Consider the following 20814-nt stretch of genomic DNA (forward strand, 5'->3'; position numbering starts at 1 on the left):
TGATAACACTTTCTCTCCAGAGCCTCCCACATCTGAGGTCCATTTCTGTGTCCTCTCTCGGGGCACAGACATACCTCTGGATTTCTTGTAAATGTTTCAGCAGAGCCAGAAGTTTAGAGCTTGCCTCTGCCCCACAGGCCCAGTTCTTATTACCCTGGACCTGTGGATCAAAGAGGAATTCGAAGAAGGAGGAGCAAAAATCCCTCTAAACAATTCAGGGTTCACAAGTGAGGGCTGAAGGGGGAAACCCTCACAGATGACATGCAAAGCCCCTTTCAGATGAAACTCCTTTCAGAAGAAGTTTTCTTTCTGTGAATAGGGGGTCTGTTATCTCAGTCTGATCTTTAATCATTTTCAAAAGGCAACTCTTTTGATCATGAGTCTTAAAGAGTTCAGATGAAGTTTTCTGGGCCTGCCTTTTTTTGGGGAACATTTGTGCTTTGTAAAGACTCAGGCACGCCAATATTAAAAGGCCAAGCCGAGCATCTTCGTCTCTAGATCAAGGGACCAATTGGCAGAGGGCAGCAAACAAGAAACCTTTTGTGCCTCCGTAATTGTAGAGCAGTGGGCATTTTGTAACTGCTGAGTGGACTTCAAAGTTCATTACCGTTTAGAAGTCTGCATAAGATAATCTTCCAAAACACTGGGGGTCAGGAAAGTTTCAGTGATTTATTTATATTTAAAAACCTAAACTGGCATTACCCAAGAGAAATAGAATGTGAGCTACAGAAGTAATCTAAAATTTCCTAGTACCACATTCCAAAAATAAAAAAGCACAGGTGAAATTCATTTTAACATTTACCGTCACCCAGTTTATCCAAAATACCATTTCAGCGTGTGATTCAATGTAAACAATTATTGAGCTGTTTTACTTTTTTCACTGACCAGGTTCTTGAAATTCAGTGTCCCTTTTACGCTTTTCATTCAGACTCACCACGTTTAAGTGCTCAGTAGCCACGCATGGCTAGGTGTAGACTGAAGCACCAGGTGGTGATACCTTGAGAAGAGGGGATGCTGTCTTTCATCTGTGCGCAGCTTTCTCCGTGCCCAGCGTGGTACCCAGTACCCGAGCATGGTTCTTTAGATGTGGTCATAGGATGAAGAGCTGGATGCAGTTACAAGATTGGCTTGCCCCACTGTGGCCCAGAGAAGCGGAGGTTGATGTTGCCAGTCATTAAGAAATGTAGTCAACAACCCAGGACTCTTTTTTTTCCCCCCCCAAAAAACAGCTTTATTGAGATATAATTCACATACCATACAATTCAGTCACTTAAAGTGTACAGTTCAGTGGTTTTTAGTGAATTTGCAGAGTTGTGCATCCATCAGACAATCGATTTTAGAATGTTTTCATTATCCCGAAAAAAGCCCTGCACCCCTTAGCTGTCATTACCCTCATCCCCTCTTTCCCTGTAGCCCTAGGCAACTATTTATTTTCTGTCTCTAGAGTTGCCTATCCTGGACATTTCATATAAATGAAATCATGTAATATGTGGTCCCTTATGACTGGCTTATTTCACTTAGCATACTGTTTTCAAGATTCATCCTTATTGTAGCATGTATTAGTACCTCATTTCTTTGTATTGCTGAATAATATCCCATTATATGGATATACCACATTTTATTTAAATGTTTACCAGTTGATGACCATTTGGTTTGTTTCCACTTTTTTGGCTATCATGAATAATGCTGCTGTGAACATTCGTGTGCCAGTTTTTGTGTGGATGTATGTATTCCTTTTGGGGGGTTAAATACCTGGGAGTGGGATGGCCACATCACATGGTAAACTCTCTATTTAACCATCTGAGGACCTGCCAGACTGTGTTCCAAAATGGCTACACCATTTTACATTCCCACCAGCAGTGTTCCAGGTTCCCCAGATCTTTGCCAACAGTTATTATCTTTTTGCTTATAGCCATCCTAGTGGTGTGAAATGGTATCTCACTGTGGTTTTGATTTACATCTCCCTGGTGCCTAATGATGTTGAGCATCTTTCCATGTGCTTATTGGCCATTTATGTATCTTCTGTGGAGAAATGTCTATTCAGATTGTTTGCCCATTTTTTAGTTGGGTTGTCTTTTTATTTTTCAGTTGTAATACTTCTTTATATAGTCTAGGTACAAGTGTCTTATCAGATACATGATTTGTAATTACTTTCTTTAATTCTGTGGGTTTTTTCATTTCCTTGATGGTGCCCTTTGTGGCACAAAAGCTTTTAATTTTGAAGATTATCTGTTTATCTGTGTTTTTTTTTTTTGTTGCTTGTGCTTTTGATGTCATATTTAAGAAACTATTGCCTAATCCAAAGTCACAAAGATTTATGCCTGTGTTTCCTTTTAAGAGTTTTATAGTTTTACCTCTTTGATCTGTTTTGAGTTGATTTTTGTATATGGTATGAGATAAGGTTCCAATTTAATTATTTGCATGTAGATATCTAGTTGTTCAAGCACTATTAGTTGAAAAGATTATTTTTCCCCCATTGAATTGTCTTGTTAAACTTCAGTTGATCATAAATGTAAGGGTTCGTTTTATGGACTCTCAATTCTATTCCATTGACCTATGTGCCTAAACTTTATAACCATACCACACTTTCTTGATTACTGTAGCTTTGTAGTAAGTTTTGAAGTTGGGAAATATGAGTCTTCCAACTTTGTCCTTCTTTTTCAAGATTATTTTGTCTATTCAAGATCCCTTATGATTTCATATGAATTTTAGGATCAGCTTGCCAATTTCTGCAAAGAAATCTGGAATTTTGATAAGATTTGTTGAATCTGTATATCAGTTTGGGGAGTATTGCCTTTTTTCTTTTTTTTTTACCGTAGATTACTTTGCCTGTTCTAGAATTTCATATTAGTGAAACCACACAGTATGTACTTTTATGTAATGCCTCTTCCACTCAGCATAATATTAATGACATTCATTCATGTTGTGTATTGTTACTGTTTCTGTTCCTTTATATTGTTGAGTAGTGTTCTGTTTGATGAATATATTGTACTTAGGGTTGTTTATCCATTCTTCTGTGTTGGACATCTGGGCTATTTCTAACTGTTATGTAGAAGATTTACATACAAGTTGTTTTTGAGGAATTTGTTTTCATTTCTCTAGAGTGAATACTTAGGAGCAGAATTTTAGGATCATGGTGTAGGTGTATTTTTAGTTTTATAAGAAATTGCTAGACCTATTCCCAAAGTAGTTCAATTTTACTTCAACCCTAGCAATGAGTGAGAGTTTTAGCTGCTATTTATCTTCACCAACATTTGGTGTTGTGAGTCTGTTTAAGTTTAGCCATCCTGTTGAATGTATAGTGATATATTATTGTGGTTTTAATTTGCATTTTCTTTATGACGAATGATGTTGGACACTTTTTTATGTGCTTATTGGTTGCTTGTGTATCTTCCTTTGTGAAGTACCTGTTCAGATATTTTCCCCATTTAAATATTGGGTTGTTTGTCTATTAGTGAGTTGAAGGAGTTCTTTACATATTCTGGATACCAGGCCTTTGTTAGATATAGATTTTGTGAATATTTTCTCCCCAAAATATCTTATTGATTCATTTTCCTAATGATGTTCTTTACTGAGCAGAGTTTTTTTTTTTTTAATTTATTTATATATTTTATTTATGGCTGTGTTGGGTCTTCGTTTCTGTGCGAGGGCTTTCTCTAGTTGTGGCAAGCGGGGGCCACTCTTCATCGCAGTGCGTGGGCCTCTCACTATCGCGGCCTCTCTTGTTGCGGAGCACAGGCTCCAGACGCGCAGGCTCAGTACTTGTGGCTCATGGGCCTAGCTGCTCTGCGGCATGTGGGATCTTCCCAGACCAGGGCCCGAACCCGTGTCCCCTGCATGAGCAGGCAGATTCTCAACCACTGCACCACCAGGGAAGCCCCATGAGCAGAGTTTTTAATTTTAAAGAAGTTTAACTTATTTTTTTTCTTTTATTGCTATTGTTTTCAGTATACGGTCTAAGAAATTTACCTATTCCAAAGTCACTAGAGTATTTTGTTATTTTCTTCTAGAAACGTTATAGTTTTAGCATTTATCTACAGGTCTATGACCTATCATGAATTTTTTGTGTATGGTGTGAAGTAGGGGTCTAGTTTTTTTTTTCTCTGTATGGATGTTCCAGTACCATTTGTTGAAGAGACTTGCCTTTCCCCATTGGATTGCACTGACTCCTTTGTCAAAAATCAAATGATTGTAAAACTGAAGTTCTGTTTCCAGACTTTCTGTTCTGCTCCATTGATCTACTTGTCTGTCCTAATGCCAGCAACACTCTGTCTTGATGATTATAGCTTTATTATAAGTTTTGAAGTCAAGTGGTGTCAGTCCTCTGACTTTGCTCTTCTTTTTTTTTTTTTTTTTTTTAGAAATTCACGTTCTTTTATTTATTTATTTATGACTGTGTTGAGTCTTCGTTTCTGTGCGAGGGCTTTCTCCAGTTGCGGCGAGTGGGGACCACTCTTCATCGCGGTGCGCGGGCCTCTCACTGTCGCGGCCTCTCTTGTTGCGGAGCACAGGCTCCAGACGCGCAGGCTCAGTAACTGTGGCTCACGGGCCCAGTTGCTCCGTGGCATGTGGGATCTTCCCAGACCGGGGCACGAACCCGTGTCCCCTGCATTGGCAGGCAGATTCTCAACCACTGCGCCACCAGGGAAGCCCCTGCTCTTCTTTTTAAAGATTATTTTGGCTATTCTAGATTCTTATGTTTCCTATAAATTTTAGAATTGGCTTATCATTTCCCACAAGAAGTCTGGTGGAATTAATCTTGGGATTATGTTGAATCTATAGATCAATTTGGGGAGAATCAGTATCTTAATAATATTGAGTCTTCCAGTTTGTGAATACTGGAATATTTTCTGACTCATTTATCCTGCTGCTTCTTTTTCTCTCATTTCCATCTTTTGAGTCCTAAGGGGAGTGGTGGCAAGGAAGTGCCCTACACTCAGGTTGCCTGTGGGATCTTTGGAAAATTAACCTGACTGGTAAAATGGGGATGAGAATGATAGTTACTTCATAGAGTTTTGGGGAGCATTATGTGAAATCTTTAAGAAAAGCCTTTAGAAATGAGGGCTCCATAAATGTTGGCTTTGTTTAGGACTGCCCTTCAGGATCTAGCTTAGATTGTACCTGGTCCTTGAAGACTGCTCCGAGTCCCAGCCCTGAAATATCTCTTTTCCTCACTGTGTTGTTTTCCTCCCTGTGTAGAATTTAGTACCTTTTCCTTGAGTGTGTCTGACTGTCCTTATCACTGTAAGCTCTTTGACTGTAGAGTCTGAATTTTAGCTTCTTTTGGGTCCATTAATTGCTCATTATAGTGTGTCAGCTCCAGTGGACACTAAAAAAGTATCAAGAATTTTAAGTTTATTTTTTCTTAGTGTGATCACATCCACTGTCTTACTTTTTCCTTGAAGAAATAGTTAAGGCAGGCTTTATTCTCAATTACAGATGAGGAAACTGAGGTTCCCCATGAGAGGCTAAGCCACTAGCCATAACCAGTTAGGGACAGAGCTAGAACTAGAACCCGGCTCTCTGGACTTGAAGAATAACAGCTATGATGTTTTACTATATTATATATTATTTATGTATTATATTTATGTATATTATTATATATATTCTATTGTATATGTGTACATTTTATTATGTTACATGTGCATATTATATATTATGTGCATATTATATATGTAATATATAATATGTATATATAGTATACTATATATATTTTTTATATATATATGAAAATTTCTTAAGCTCTGTGAGATGCTGGAATCCCTTTCTTCAGGGCAAGCCAGCTGCACAAATCCTTCATGAAAATGACGTTGACATTTCATGACTGTGTTGAGCCAGTGAATAATATCATACAGGTTTAAAAGTATCTTAAACCACCAAATGAACTTCCCCTTCTGTTTTTGAAAAGGTGCTCAGTGGGGTATGGTCTGTGGTAACCACGTTTACTGCCTGCTGACTCTTCTTCACAAGAGTGAACACTTACAACTACCGAGGTTGTTTGTAAGGTGTCCTCAGCATTCTCCCTTCCCTGCGCCTCTGAAATGCCTGGCTTCACTGTAGCAGAGCCCAGTCCCGTGTGAGGTCCTACCACGCACAGCCGTGACTGATGCGGAACGATGGAAGGAGAGGAGCTGTGTTAGCTACTGAGCCTGTGAGTGGGTGACTTTAAAAAATGTACTGTCTTCCAGAAGAAAGGCTTGTGCTCTGACAAATTCATGATGTATCTATAGTTCCCCTTTAATTACTTGCTCCCAGCTACCTCTGAAAAATACTAGCACCTATGTGATCTAGTGTGTGGGGTAATACTTTTAGGGTTGAATGTTTGTTCACGTAATAAACATTGATCTTGCTTCCCAAGAACACATATGACTAGGAGAGAATGAGTGCTCCTGTGCTAGAGATGTTTTCTCATATCTTCCCCCCAGCTGCATTACTCCACGCCGGAGGCTGGTGGGCGTGGGGAGTAGACTTTGTGATATTTCACTGGAGTCTGATTTTTCGGTTTTAGAATCCATGCAGATACATTTTATTCATCACAACAAGTATAGTGGCCAGGGTGCCAAAGAATTTCATTGATCTTAATGATATCCTGAAACTTAATTTCTCCCGAGTCTCTGTCCAAATTACCTGCTTCCGTTAGGTACCTTATATGTGTCAGACACTGTGTCAAGTCTTTAGGCGCTTGATATCCTTTAATCCTCACAACAGCCTCTGTCACTTCCTCTGTTTCAGATGGAGATGCTCAGACTTAGAGAGGGCATTTAACTTTGTCAGTGGCAGAGCCAGGATCAAAATGCATGCACTCTGACTCCAGAGCCTGCATGTGTATTGCCTGCACTGAGTTACCAATCACGCTGGTTCTTTCCTTCCCACCACCTCTCACACCCTCCTTTCCATGAATTCCAGTAGGATGACAGCTGGATCAGGGGCAGCTGCACAGATCTTTGTAGCTCAGCCATGTGTCCTTGTATTGTTCTCCCTTTCCTGACCCTCTTCTTGGAATTCTCATCTTTTTATCCAGCTCTACATCCTTTCCCCATGCTCTACCTTACCTTAGCGGTTGCCATAAACCTACTGAGATAGTTGCATTTTTTTAAAAAAGAGAATTTGTTAAGTTTTTAAAAAGTAAAGGCACATCTAGGTGTTTTCTGCAATTGGACCCCAAATTCACAGGTAATGAAGGTTGGAGTTCTAGATTTATAGGGATTATGATATTAAAAATATTATGGGCACGGCTCAAGTTAACTCTCTGGGGGGTTTTGGAAAGAATGTGTATGTTTGCGTATTCGTCCTTCCACACACCTACTAACTGGGCATTCATTGAGAGACAGTGTAGTGTAGTGGTTAAGCGTTTGGATTGAGAGGATTAAGGCAATGTCTGTAATACACTTAAAATAGTGCCTGATGTATGGTATTAGTTATCATTAATGTTAAAATGTGCCTGCTGTGCTCTGATATTCTTCCCTGGACTTTGGGACTACAATGGACAGAATATCCCTGGAATCATAGTGCTTTCAGCTTAGTTGGAGAGAGAGAGAGAAAATTACAAGTGTGTATCCGTGCACCAAGGAGACATACAGGTGAGGTGCAGGTGTATAGCAGAGGTTCCTAATGAAAGATCCTGGTTGTGTTCATTAAAGAACTTTAGAGCTGGAAAGAACTGCAGAGATTTTCTAGGCAAACCTTCTTTGGAACCTAGAGAGCTTCAATGACTTGTCCCCATTTATACAGGGGATTTATGGAAGAGCCAGGACAGAACCTGTACCTCCTGAAACTGAGGTCAGGCCGATGAGTATCACATGGCCAAACCTCCTCCTTGAAGACTTGGGCCAATTTGCTGAAACATATTTACTCCCAAATCATTCTCATCAGCAATACTTGATGTCGGGGGCAGCTTCTCCGAACTCAGACTTTAATTATCTCTGGCTCCTGGGAGCTCTCCTTACAGTAATTTGTGCCAAGCCATCAGAATAATGATGATGGCCATTGTTTTATGTTTACTCTAAAGTTGTCCATACTGGTAATGATCACCTGGAAAAGAGAGATTTATTCTGCTGGACATTTGTAAATATCTAGTTTGAATTTAGGAGACTGGGTAACCAATCCAACTAAAACTAGGATCTCACAGATCTGCCTGAAGAATACATATACAGTAAAACTAATCAGTTGACTTTGAAATGGAGACGAAAGAGCATCTTTCGGAAAGTATATGTTGGGCGGGAGTGGGGGGATGGATAGAAACTGATTCAAGGAACTATAACCTTAAAGGTTTCAGATGGTTTATAATTTATCTGTAATGGGAAAAATACTTTACCATCGAGATAATATCTTGGGATAAATTTGAAATAACCAGCTGTATTATGAATGTTTGTGGATGTATGTGAATTGTAGGGAATGAATTCTTTTTCTGTGAATGTAATTTAACGTGGATGAGATGACAAATAAGCTATGTGCAATAAAGCCCATTTGATATAATGTGTGTAATTTTAAACTTAAAACCATCATCTTTAAGAACTGTAACGGACCTTGGAGATCATCTAGTGCAAACTACTTTGCAGATGGAGGAACCAAATCCCAGAGAAGATGAGTGGCTTTGCCTATAGTGTGAACTAGAATCCAGATATTTAGATTATTGAGTTTGGAGACTTTTTAGAAGATAAGACTTGATATCCACAGGCTCACTTTTAGTATTTTTACCCATAGTGGTTTCATGGCATTGCTAATCATAGTTAACTGATTTCTTCTGGAAGATGAACCAATTCTTCAGCCCTTTGTATATGAGGATGCTTAATAAAAGTGTTTTCTATGACTTCTAATGAATGCTCAATTAAATAAGTTCAGGGAAATTAGAACAATACTGTTTGTCAACCTCTTCTTTAGTTTGAGCTATTAATGTGGCTTCTTATGATTTCTCAGTTAGCTGATTTAAAAGAATTCAGAGAAAGTCATGTATGCTGTTCTTTTCAAAGAAAAACACTGGTTGCTAGAGGGATTGAGTTTAATATAGTTTCATATCATAGAGGTTTTAATAATGCAGTCTGAAGTATTTGTACATGAATTCATTAAGCCCAGATTAGTCTCATTATAATTACTCAAAAAGTAATTCAATTTAAGAGAAAACATTTTAAATGGATATAAAATACCCTGTTAGCTGGGAAGCCATACTGTTCTACTTTATCAGCTCCATAAAGTACGAGCAGATTTTAACATAACTTTCACAGTATACAGAATGCAGTCATAAAAAGTACTATTCCTAAATCTATTTTTTTATGTTCTTTCAGTAGTTAAGAGCATTGTTCTTCTGTGCTAGGAATGAGATATACTCTGGATAGAAGGTCATAAAAATGTTAGGGACTTACTAGCTCATGGGCCTTGCACTGCCTTCCCAAGTCCCTGTCGGCTGATGGGTCACAAGCACAGGGCCTCAGACTGATGTCGGTCGTACATTCCCTAGAAAATGGAGCAGGAAGAGACTTCGGGGCTTTAAAAACTTTTTTCTTACTCACAAATAAAAGACATTTACAGAGCGCCATGTGCCTTCAGAGGAACAACAATGACACGCCAAGTATCGGTCTTCATTTCTAACATGGTAAAAGGTGAGGGGAGGCCAGGAGCAAGGAAAACTTTCCCTGGCCTGCATCCAAAACGGGACAGAGAAGAAAAAGGAGAGAGAGATACAGACCCACATTAAAGAACGGTGGTATTTGGCACAGAGGGCTGGAGACGGGGAGTGAGGCCTTCCGGTTGGTCCTTAATAACCGAGACGCACCGGGCTCCGTGCAGTTGGAGCTGCGTGGGTGCGCCTGGGGGGAAGCAGGAGGGGCGGGGAGATGAGCCACGCGGCTGCCTGAGCTGCCCGAGCTGTCTGGCTTTGGAGACACAGAAAACTAATCACGGTCCCCGTACGATGCCACTGAAGCCACTCAGGGGCTCTGGAGGAGCCCTTGACTCTGGCCGTGCTCCAAGACAGCACAGATCGGCGCTCGGACAGGAAGGGGTTCCACTTAAGTGGTTTTGTTGGGTTCAGACTTTCACTAATTTACTTAATGCAGCAGCAGAACCCTTTCCTCAGGCACGTTCTTCGTAGCACCCCACGGTGCTGAGCACAGTGGTTCTCAGGTCAGCTGCCCCGTGCAGCCCCTACCTCTTCTAAACCCTGGGGCTCCACTCATCACACCCCAGGGCAGGGATGGGTGAGCCCCTTATGTGGTGGCCTTGAGAAATAACGACAGGGCCAGAGGAGACAGGCAATGTCAGAGAGGTGAGTGGGTGCCCCAAACGAAGGCTGGGCTCTGGGTTTCTGGAACATCTGGGTGCTAATCACAACCCCTTAGATCTTTGGTGTTTGGAGACAGGATGTCATTGGACCTCTGAGTTTAAAGATTAAAACTCATTCATTCATAAAATAATGTTTGATCATTGCTTTAGAGTTTCTTAATGGCATGTAGCTACATGATGACAAGAAGGAATTAAGACAATCATTTAATTTTAATGGATTTTCCTCTTACGGTATTTTACAGTCCTATACAAGTCACAGTTGGTGATATTTTCAAATAGTAGGCAATCGATAAATGTTTGTTGACTAATAATGCTACAATTTATAGAAGTTTTTCTGAATACTAGTTATTGTGCAGTCTTACATGCTCTACCTCATTTAATCTCCATAGCAATTTATGAGACAGCACAAAAATTAATTATTCTTATTATCTGTGTGTTGCTGATGAGAAAAGCAAGGCTTGGGGAGGTTAAGTAATTTGCCTAAGATCACACAGCAAGACATGGGACCAGCTCTGACTTCAGGACCTGAGCTCTTTGCTACCCTATTCTATTGCTTATTATTATAATAACATTAGCTTTCACTTGTTGAGCATGTACCATAAACCAGTTACATGTGCTACCTGCTTTACAGGTATGATCTAGATTGTCCTTATGAATTTTGAAAGAAGTTTTATTATCCTCATTTTATAAATGTAGAAACTGAGACTCAAAGAGGTTAAATAGTTGCCCAAGATGGCTGTCCAGTGGACTAACAAGAATTTGAACCTGGTATTATGTGACTCCAAAGTCCATGTGCTTCACACTGATTAAATTATCTAACTTGATCCTCATGATATTCCTGTGGCAGGGTAAGAGCTTATCTGTATCATCCCATTTTATAGATGAGAACATAGGCTACAAGAAGTTTCACCTCGAGTTTCCACCTGGTGAGGGGCTGGGACCCAATCTTACGTCCTGGGATCCAGTGGCCACAATCATGTGGTGACCCGGCACTGGACTGTATTTGGGAGATAAGGAATGAACCCTGCCCTCCCTGGGAAGGCCACCTGCCATTTTTGGACCTAGACTTCCTCAATTTGAAGCAGAACTACTCTGGAGTACTGGGGAGGCTTTGGTGGGCCCCACTTTTCAACCTTGAAAAGAAATAATTCACTTGATTTACAGAGATGTGCAGAAGTATACAGACTGAATTCTAGAAATCCTCACAGCCATGCACAGAGCTTGCCGGTTTTTGAAATTTGGTGAGGGGCAGCTCAGGTGATCTTGAAATTGACTTTGGTTAATGGTGAACTTGACCCCATTCAAGGAAGCAGCGTTCATTCCAGCTGCTCCCTACATCCTTTCTCTTGTCCCTGGTTAGTTGGGTCCCAGTGACATTTACAGTGCTTTACTGTAACAGCACTTGTTCTTGAAAGGGAATTTTCTTTCTGTAGCTCAAACCACAGGAGGACTCGCAAGACAGCTATCTCCCCAGGTGAGACTTCTTAAATGGGAGTTAAGTGCATGCATTTTCAAGAAACTAAACTCCCCTCATATATAATTTAACCTAGAAAAGAAAGCAAAATTGAGAGAGTAGTATGATTACATTGTTTGAGGACTAGTAACTTTACCTCCCCCAGTCTTATGGAAGTCATGCACGCTTTCACTGTTTGGCATATCTTTAATGCTGTGGGGTGTGGGCTAGATGTGATATTGTAATAATAGTGAGGGTTTCTCTAACCATAGTTACGAGCTGTGGATTGAAATAGTAAATTATTCCTAGCAGACTGAATGGGCAATAAGACTGCCATCCAGTTCTCCTCATAAAACAAAGCAATAGATAAATAAAGAAGAGCCAACTCACTTAACCCACGTGGCTCTGTGCACTGCTAATTATTAACCCAGGCACAAGAGAGGGGTTCACCCAGAGTGTGGTTAAATCATTTTTAATAGAGGTAAACACTAGCCATGTGGATGAGTAGCACTCAAGAAAGTTTTTAATCAGCAACATTTAGGGATCACCCAGCCTAATTGCCATAACTTATTAATAATAATAAATAATCTAGTCTTTTTATGGCTCCTGTCTCTGGAGGACTCAGTGCATTAACGATCTCTGGGGTGTGAAGCTCTCAGTAGCTATGAGGGAGGTGGGCAAATATCCTTGATGCTCGTTCCTAACAGTAGAAATTGGACATTGAGGCTAAGAAAGGCAAAATCTGAGTTCTTTCTTTCTTATTTTCTTCTCCCCACATCTGAATCACCAATTTATAGATATCCTTTCATCTATACATAGGACCAGAATGGCTCCAGGGGGTGGGTGTGGGGCTGGAGAACAGACTTTCTTTGTTTATTTGAATGATTGGGGTTGAGGTTTTTTCCCTTGGGAAGTGAGTATGAGCAGAGCTTTGTCTGAAGGAGTTCATTTCCTCTGCACAAGTGTCCCTGGTGTCCTTTGGGCTCAACCAGACTGAGGCTTGGCTGGGCGCTGGCAACTCCCAACTCCTTACTTCTGTGATTTCTGATTTCTGGGAGAGCAGAGAAGACGGTGCTGAGTCTTATTACTCTCAGAGTGATTCTCCATAGCACTGGATGGGGGGATGGGGAAATGTTTGTGTGAATCATCTAACTTAACCTTCCCAACACCGTGGTATTAAATATCTCCAGGTCAGTTCAAGTTCAGAGATTATAAGTGATTGACTCCCAGATAATTCTTAGTGGTTGGTTAGAGCGGAAGGAGATGATTGCACTCAAATTTGACGCCATTTGATTTTTATAAGTGACTAGACCCTGTGAGTTGGGAGCTGGGGGTCGTGGCTGTGTACACCAGAATAGAAGATGATGAGAGTATTTCTATGGCTAATGTCCTCTGAGGTCTACAGTTTGGGGCGGGGTGGGGGGTAAAACAGCACAGAATCTGCCTTCTTCTCACTTATTTTCCATTCTTCTGTCCATGAATCATTTGAGCGCGAGCCTGGATGGCTGTTTCAGTGTGGAAAAGTGAAATTTTAAGGAAGGTACCCAAGCAGTTATAATTCAGAGCAAAGAGCTAAATAATGCTAAGAATGGAATGATTTACGCCATAGACTACAAAAGACATAAATTTAGAGTGTAAATTACAAGATAACTCATGTGCAAAATTGTTGTAATATTTATACTAGTGTTTATTCAAATTTACATTTGAATAAAAAGGTGCAAAATGTAAATGAAGCTGAAAAAGGGGTTTTAAAAAATCTAAAATAGCTTATATGAAAATCAGGAGAGTTTTCTGGAATAGAAGATATGAATAGTACTCTATGCAGATTTGTCTGCTAAACCATAATATAGGCAGTGGAATTGGAAGGAATAAGGTCTCTTATTCCTGAATCCCTGCCTGAATTTCCTCCCTCCCTGCCCACTGATACTTTCCAGGGACTCAAATCAGTACTGAGTTTCAAAGGAAGTGCTCCCTGTCAAAAGCCATGGAGAGGAGGGTGAGGATTCTGGATGGATGTCGAGACTAGATCCGTATTTGAAAGACTAATCTCATTTCATTGATGTTTTCAATGTTGGAAATTTTTGTCTGTATTCATTAGAGGAGAATGATAAATCTCTAATTTGTACTTTGCTAATAATAAGGATGAGCTTTTGTGCTTCATTAAGGTTAAATGAATCTCATGTAGTCCCGGCTCAGCCTTTAACAGACGCCATGTGTGACCTGGGGAAAAATCTCTTACTTCTCTGGGGCTCAGTTTCCTCATCCATAAAATGAGGGAGTTGGACCAAATGTGTGTTGAGACAGACCAGCCCCTCTGTCCTTCCCTCCCGTGTGGGAGCACACCATGCCAGGCAGTTAGGATTCACAAAGGGGATCAAGACACATAGCTCTTGTTCTCAGGAGCTTGTGGTCTACAGAAATAACTAATTATAATATGACGTATAATTGCAACATGCACAAGTTACTCTGGGAGCACAGAGGCGGAAAGAGTGACTTTCCTCTCGTGGGGATAGGCTCTGAGAAACTTCACAGTGGCTGTGACATTTGAAGGCGGAGGAGGAGGGCTCCTCCAGGTGTGCGAGCTGGTTAGAGGGTGGGTGGTTCAGACCGTGCGTTGCAGGCAGCAGATGCATGTGATCATGGTATATTTAGGGAGCTGCACACGGTCCTTTTCACAGTCTCTGGACAGTCAGGGCATGGGAGCTGAGTGGCATTCTACACACTGCTGCGTCAGAACTTATGCCGGTGATGAATTACTGAGGTTAGAGAATAATGTATAGCATATATAAATTAAAGCAGGGTTAAAGTTTTCCCATAATGACACCAGTATTGCCCATTTACATCCCAACTGGCTTTCCTGAGTGTGAGAGAAAGGGTGGTGATTTAGCCAATTCCCTGGGAGTTGTGAGCCTGCATCTGTCTTATCTGTCCCACGGCCAGCGGCCGGGGTATGCCCTGGGGAGCATGTGTATTGCATGTGAATGACACCCCTCATGGGGGTCGCGTGCGCACCAGTGGAATGAAAACTGCTCTCACTGGTGTTTTCCTTTGAGTCTGTTTAACCCACCAACTACATGTTTCATCCACACCATTTGTGGCCCCTTGGCTCTTTGTGACCTTGTAGGAACTAATGTTTTAGTTGAAGACTGACAGCAAATTTAGATGTTGATGATATAATTCTCATTTAGTTTTTAAGATGCAGATAAGTTTTAAATTCAGATTATGAATGTGAGGCATGTTCATACATGCATGTGCATGGGTTCAGGATACATGTTCCATGTCTGATTTCTTCACTCAAAAATAATAAAAATCTTTAACCATTTTCAGTGGTTGAACCATAATCCATTGTATGGAATATATTATTTTTGGTTTGATTCTCTGTAGACAAACAAATAGGCAATCTCTGTTGTTTGTCCATTATACACAATGCTGTAATGAACATCTTTGTAGACTTTAGGTATTTGAAGACCTTTAGGTATTTCATTAAATGAAGTTCCTAGCAGTGGTATTGTTAGGGTAAGGACGTATATTTAACATTTCCATACATACTGTCAAACTATCTTGTAGAAGTTTTATGGCTATTTACAACCCCATGAGCAGGGCAGGAACTGGCTCACATCTGGGTGGTGCTGTCTGTATTCTTGCCAGTGCTATCTTCCATCTTTAAGTTACTGGATGAGAAAGTAGGAGGAGATAAGAATACTTTTGGGGTGATTGAAAGTGGGTAGAAGCAGGGTGAGCCTGATGTCAAAAATTATCTTGCATATGCACATATGTTCACCAAAAGATATGGACAAAATATCACAATTCCTAATTGCTCAACACTGAAAACAATCCAAATATCCATCCACATTAGGGTGGAGAAATAAATTATGATAAAATCATGTGGTGGAATACTATCCAGCATTGAGAATGAATGACCTACTACATGCTACAGCATGGGTGACTCCCATAATCACTGTGGAGCAAAGAAGGCAGACAGAACAAATTCAGTCCATTTATATAAAGCTCAAAAACAGGCAGAACAAATGTGAAGTGTTGTAAGTCATGCTAGCGGTTACTCTTGGCAGGTGTTAGCCACTGCTTATTTGTTTATGCTTTTTGCTAATATGCATGTTTCCTGGTGCCAGATCTAGTGCTTGGCATATGGTAGCTTCTCAAATATTTATTGAAAAAGATGAATTAATATTTTTTCACCTTTTAACAGATTTTGACCTAGGATTTAATATGAAGACATAGTGTTAATTAGTTGTGAGTTAAAATTTGGAGAAGTCATACAAATGTGCTTATTATGATTTAAATATGGAACTTTATTCATAGGCCCTTCCTCTGTTTATCCTGTTGTGTGCCTTTGTTGCTTTTGTTGTTATTTATAAACCAGCCAGGCAGCTTAGTAGGGGGTAAGAAGATGGTTTTTGGAATCAGACAGACTTGGGTTCAATCCTGAGCTTATTCCTCTGTGGCCTTGGATGAGTTACTTAACCTTCCAGAAGCTCAGTTTCCCTATCTATAAAGTGAGGATAATATTACAACTTGCTTGATAGCATTGTTGTGAAAATAATAATATTAACATGAATAATAACTGGCAACTTTTGTATGTTTACCATGTCCCGGGCACCGATCTAAACCTTTAAAACATGGGACATCATTTGTTTAATCTTTCCAGTACAAATCTATTTGTGGTTTAGGGAACTGTAAGCCACAGAGTTAGTAAGCATGTGGCCAGAATTTAAACGCAGGCAGTTCCCTTCCAGAGCTCAAGCTCTTAACCACTGCCTCTGAGTAGAGGAAATATTGTACCAAGAGTGTTTAGCATAGTCAGTGTATGTTAGCTATGATGATCATCACTGTCATTTTCAACATTATTATTAATTTTTTTTTCTCCTTTCTCTCTCCCTCTCTCCGCCTCTGTTTTTCCTTTCTCCTGGCAGATGTTTTCCAGCAAGGTAAGCTCACTGTCTCCTGCCTGCTTTTCCATTGGTTGTGCTCTTTTGGGAGAGTATCACCTGCGTGCAGAGGGTTATGGGGCTTTACATTCTTCTGTGGACGTATCATGGGAGCTTCCGGAGGTACCACGAGGATGATGGCCTGAGGTGGCCTGAAGTGCCATCAGCATTCCTGGGCCTCCACTGTCCAGCCTCTGCTTCTTCCTCTGGACCTTGCTTGGGAGCAGGGTCGGGGCTGGACAGTTGGGGCAGAGACACTGGGGAGGGGTTCATGGCCAGGCGCCTATCCAAGGGCAGGGCTGCTGTGGGGCTTGTGAGACTGGTGGGATCTAGTGTCTCTGGAGGGGATTGGGTGGAGGCCCCTGCATCAAGGCCAGCTGCAGCTTGGTCAAGGCCCCATACGCCACCTCCACCTGGGGGTTGCTTTGTCAAGCAAAAGTGTCGCTGACCTGGAGGTGTGGGCCAGACCATGGCTGGCTGGTCACTTTCTGCTCTTCAACCCAGGGACGCCTCACAACCCCTCCAATTGGTCCAGTGACTGAGAAGAGCCTGGCGAGGGTGTGCACTGTCTTATGTGTTTTGCCAGCCACGTTCACATGCTTGGGGGAGCTGGAGAGGGAAAGTGTAACCTAGACTGTGTCTTCCAGTACGTGTTTTAGTCCCCACTCAGGATACACAGCCACTGTGCTCTGGGAGACTCACAGACATGGTCTTATTGAACCTGCTAGATACACATTCAGGGGCAACTGCCTCTTTCCCTTTCTTTATGGCAGCCTGAAACCACCAGGAGAAAGTGGCAGGACCTGCCTGTTTATATTCAAGTTGGGAAATACGCTTGTCGCCCACGTCCGCCACATCTTTCTTGAATCCCAGGCTGGCTTAGAATAAAAGAGACCGGTTTAAAAATACATCCAGGCATCCCATAGATAGCTTCCAAAGAAATCTTACAGGCTGTATATTTTCACAACGATTGTTTTCATCCTAAACATGCAGCATGTTATGGAGAAAGTCGGTCTGCTCTCTCTGATAGAAGCGCAGTTGTGGGTAACAATGAGGGGACTTGTGTTGTCTTTTAAGAGTCTGGAGTCATAGACCTACTTTTATAAATAATTCATAAATCCCAACAAGCCATAAGTAATAAGTTCCATTTGGCTAGAGACGAAGCCATAAGCAAAATTGAAAAGGTGCCACGACTGGGGGTGTAATGCACGTGCTGCTGTCAGGGCACTGGCTGCAGTGCGTTTTCTTCCTTGACAGATTGGGGGTTCAGTGGGATGCTCTGGGAGGGCAATTTTTTTCAATGAACTAGAGAGCAAGCGCCCCTACCCCCAACACTGAATTGCATTTCTCCTTTTGAGACATAAAATGCTCGAGTTAGGAAAGTCTTGCTGGAGCACGTGTGCCGAGGCCCCTGGAGGATGGGGAGAGAAAAGGTTGGTATCAAATCTGGCTTTTCTACCCACAACTGTGAGCGTTCACGGTTGTTGTAGTCGGTATAAAAAATGGCTTATCAGACTGCTTATGTCGAGTTTGCCTCCTTTTTAATCAGTCATGCCATTCGATTGCTGGGATTTGCCTGTCAGGAAAAATGATATGCAGAGCAAAAGTTATAATCATCTGCAAATCACAGACTATCGAGACTGAATAGCATCTTCCAGAGACGGAAGCTGCTAGCTACCTACCCGTGGCCCTGCGAGATGGCGGGCAGCAGCTCCCTCATAAGATATTACTAGGATTTCAGATGGGGAGAACTGAACTTGCTTTTGTGAATTATTTACATGGCTCTGGCCTTGCAGGACCATTTCGTACGGAGAGAGACATTTTCTAAAATGATGGCAAAGAACCGCCAGCTGGTACCCCCTCCTTACCTTTGCTTCTGGCCATTCTGCCTGTGAAATGAATGCTCAGTAAAATGTGACAGTAAAAATGTGCCAGTGCAGATGTAGAGAATGGACTTGAGGACACAGGGAGGGGGAAGGGTAAGCTGGGATGAAGTGAGAGAGTAACACTGACATATATACACTACCAAATGTAAAATAGATAGCTAGTGGGAAGCAGCTGCATAGCACAGGGAGATCAGCTCGGTGCTGTGTGACCACCTAGACGGGTGGGATAAGGAGGGTGGGAGGGAGACGCAAGAGGGAGGGGATATGGGGATATATGTATGCAGATAGCTGATTCACTTTGTTACACAGCAGAAACTAACACAACACTGTAAAGCAATTATACCCCAATAAAGATGTTAAAAAAAAAAGGTGCCAGTGACAGTAACATCAGACCAAAACAAAGGTGTTGTGTCTTACAGACAGAATCTGAAACATGACTGCACAGTATCTTCTGGGGTTAAACTCTTGTTCCAGAATTGTGCCGTTAACTTGAAACAGAGGGGCCGTGAATTGTGCTAGAAATAAACAGTAGAAAGCTGTGTGACTTCAGATGAACAGAAGCCACAGGGTCGGTTCTGAAGCCCATCCACACAGGACAGCTCTGAGTGGCTCTGGACTGACCACGCTGTGGGCACCCAGGCCCTGCTGGCTTTGGCTTGCGCAGGGACTCACGGGCAACCTGGGGATACTGCTTTGCAAATGTGTACTTCTGGCGGTGAGGGAGTGAGGCCTCTTTGCCCAGAGGAGTCCCTGCATACTTGGGCTGCCGTGCACCGGGGCGGGCAGAAGAGGGAAGCAGGCTTGCAAGTTGACAACATCAGACGTTCTCAGAGGAAACCGAAGTTCTTTCCTCTGGATTGCATTATCTTTAACTTCCCTACAAATCAATCTTGTTACAGCAGGTGACAGCGCAGCAGCTACTGCCGGGCCTTTCTCTGCTGTATCTGTGGTGTGTGCACGTGGGAGTGGATTTCTGCCCTGTGCCGTTTTCAAGCTCATCTAGGTTCTTTCATCTGTAAATGCCACTTGCTGTGGCTGTTAGACCACAGGGCATGAGGACTGTCAAGGACCCGTGGGCCCACAGCTGGGCCTTCTGTATGTATGAGATACAGGGCCACGTTTTCAAGGAGGCTTAATTGACCCACATTTTCTGTTATCCGCAGAGCTCATGAGCCATTGGATGGCTCTCAGGAATTCTGAAGAGCCACAGAATTGCTCTTCACCACATCAAATGCAATTGGAAATGCTATACGTGCACACGTGTCTAGAATCTTGAGTTTTAGAGCACTTTTATACCGATTGTTTAATAATGAAGTCAAGACCACAAACACAGACACACACACACACACACACACACCTCATTTGAAGTTACTGAAGCACCTTTGAATGCTCATCCATAGGCTTAGCCTTGATTCTGAAATCGAACAGAAACCAAGAAAGTGGCTTGGAAATGAGAACACGACCTCTCAGCTGGGCATTTGAGAGCATCAGAGAGCACCGTGTAAAGATTTCACCATTGAGTTGATTCTCTGCTCAGTGAACTGAAGTCCCTTATAGACTCCTCTGTGCCCAAGAGGCATAGCCTTCCCTCTTCCTCGGTGCTCACCCGGGGCTGGGATCTTGCTAGTAGAGAAATGTTTCTTCCAGCTCAAGTAATTTTTGATACCTTTCAAACATAGTGCGCTTGTTTATTTTGTAACCAGTAACCGTGTGCCAGGCACTTTCTAGGCCTTGAGGATAAAGGAGTGACCGAGACGGCAAAGACCCCTGTGCTCTCGGAATTCACGGTCTAGCTTGGGGAACATTCAGTGCCAAGCGTGCAAATTAATAAACAAGGCAAATTCCAAGAGGGGTACAAGCAGTGAAGAAAATATCATGGATGGTGCGATAGAGGCTGGGAGGGCCATTTTAGATGGGATGGCCAGAGAATGACAAGGAAGATGAGCTATTGGAGAATCTGGGGGACCAGCTGGGGAACTTGCAAGGGAGTGGCCTGGTGGGCAGGAACACCCCAGTGTTTCAGGATCAGAAGGAAGCTGGAGTGAGAGAGGAAGTTGTGTGAAATGAACGAGGAGAGGAGGGCAGGCGTGTAGTCTCGGGATCAGAGGAAGGAAGTCAGTCGTGGGTTTTAAGCAGAAGAGTCACCTGGTCTTATTTACATTTAAAGTCGCCACACTGGCTGCTGTGAAAATGCACCAGAATGTGTGAGAAGTTAAAACCAGGACCAAGGCTGAGTGCTGAGCAGGCTCAG

The 20814-nt window shown here is 42.0% G+C and overlaps 1 protein-coding gene across 2 annotated transcripts in view; it reads left to right on the forward strand.

The window, feature by feature from the left end:
• Positions 1–20814, forward strand: part of GFRA1 (GDNF family receptor alpha 1) — a 229018-nt gene that overhangs the window by 41247 nt on the left and 166957 nt on the right. Inside the window, exon 5 of one of the 2 annotated variants that reach the window (XM_007173146.2) lies at positions 16663–16677. The exons of the other annotated variant lie outside the window; for it this stretch is intronic. Coding sequence (XP_007173208.2) covers positions 16663–16677 — 15 coding nt within the window. The remainder of the gene's footprint in view (positions 1–16662; positions 16678–20814) is intronic. 2 annotated transcript variants of the gene reach the window in all.

Source organism: Balaenoptera acutorostrata, chromosome 16 (genome assembly GCF_949987535.1).
Source record: "Balaenoptera acutorostrata chromosome 16, mBalAcu1.1, whole genome shotgun sequence".
Lineage (NCBI taxonomy): Eukaryota > Metazoa > Chordata > Mammalia > Artiodactyla > Balaenopteridae > Balaenoptera > Balaenoptera acutorostrata.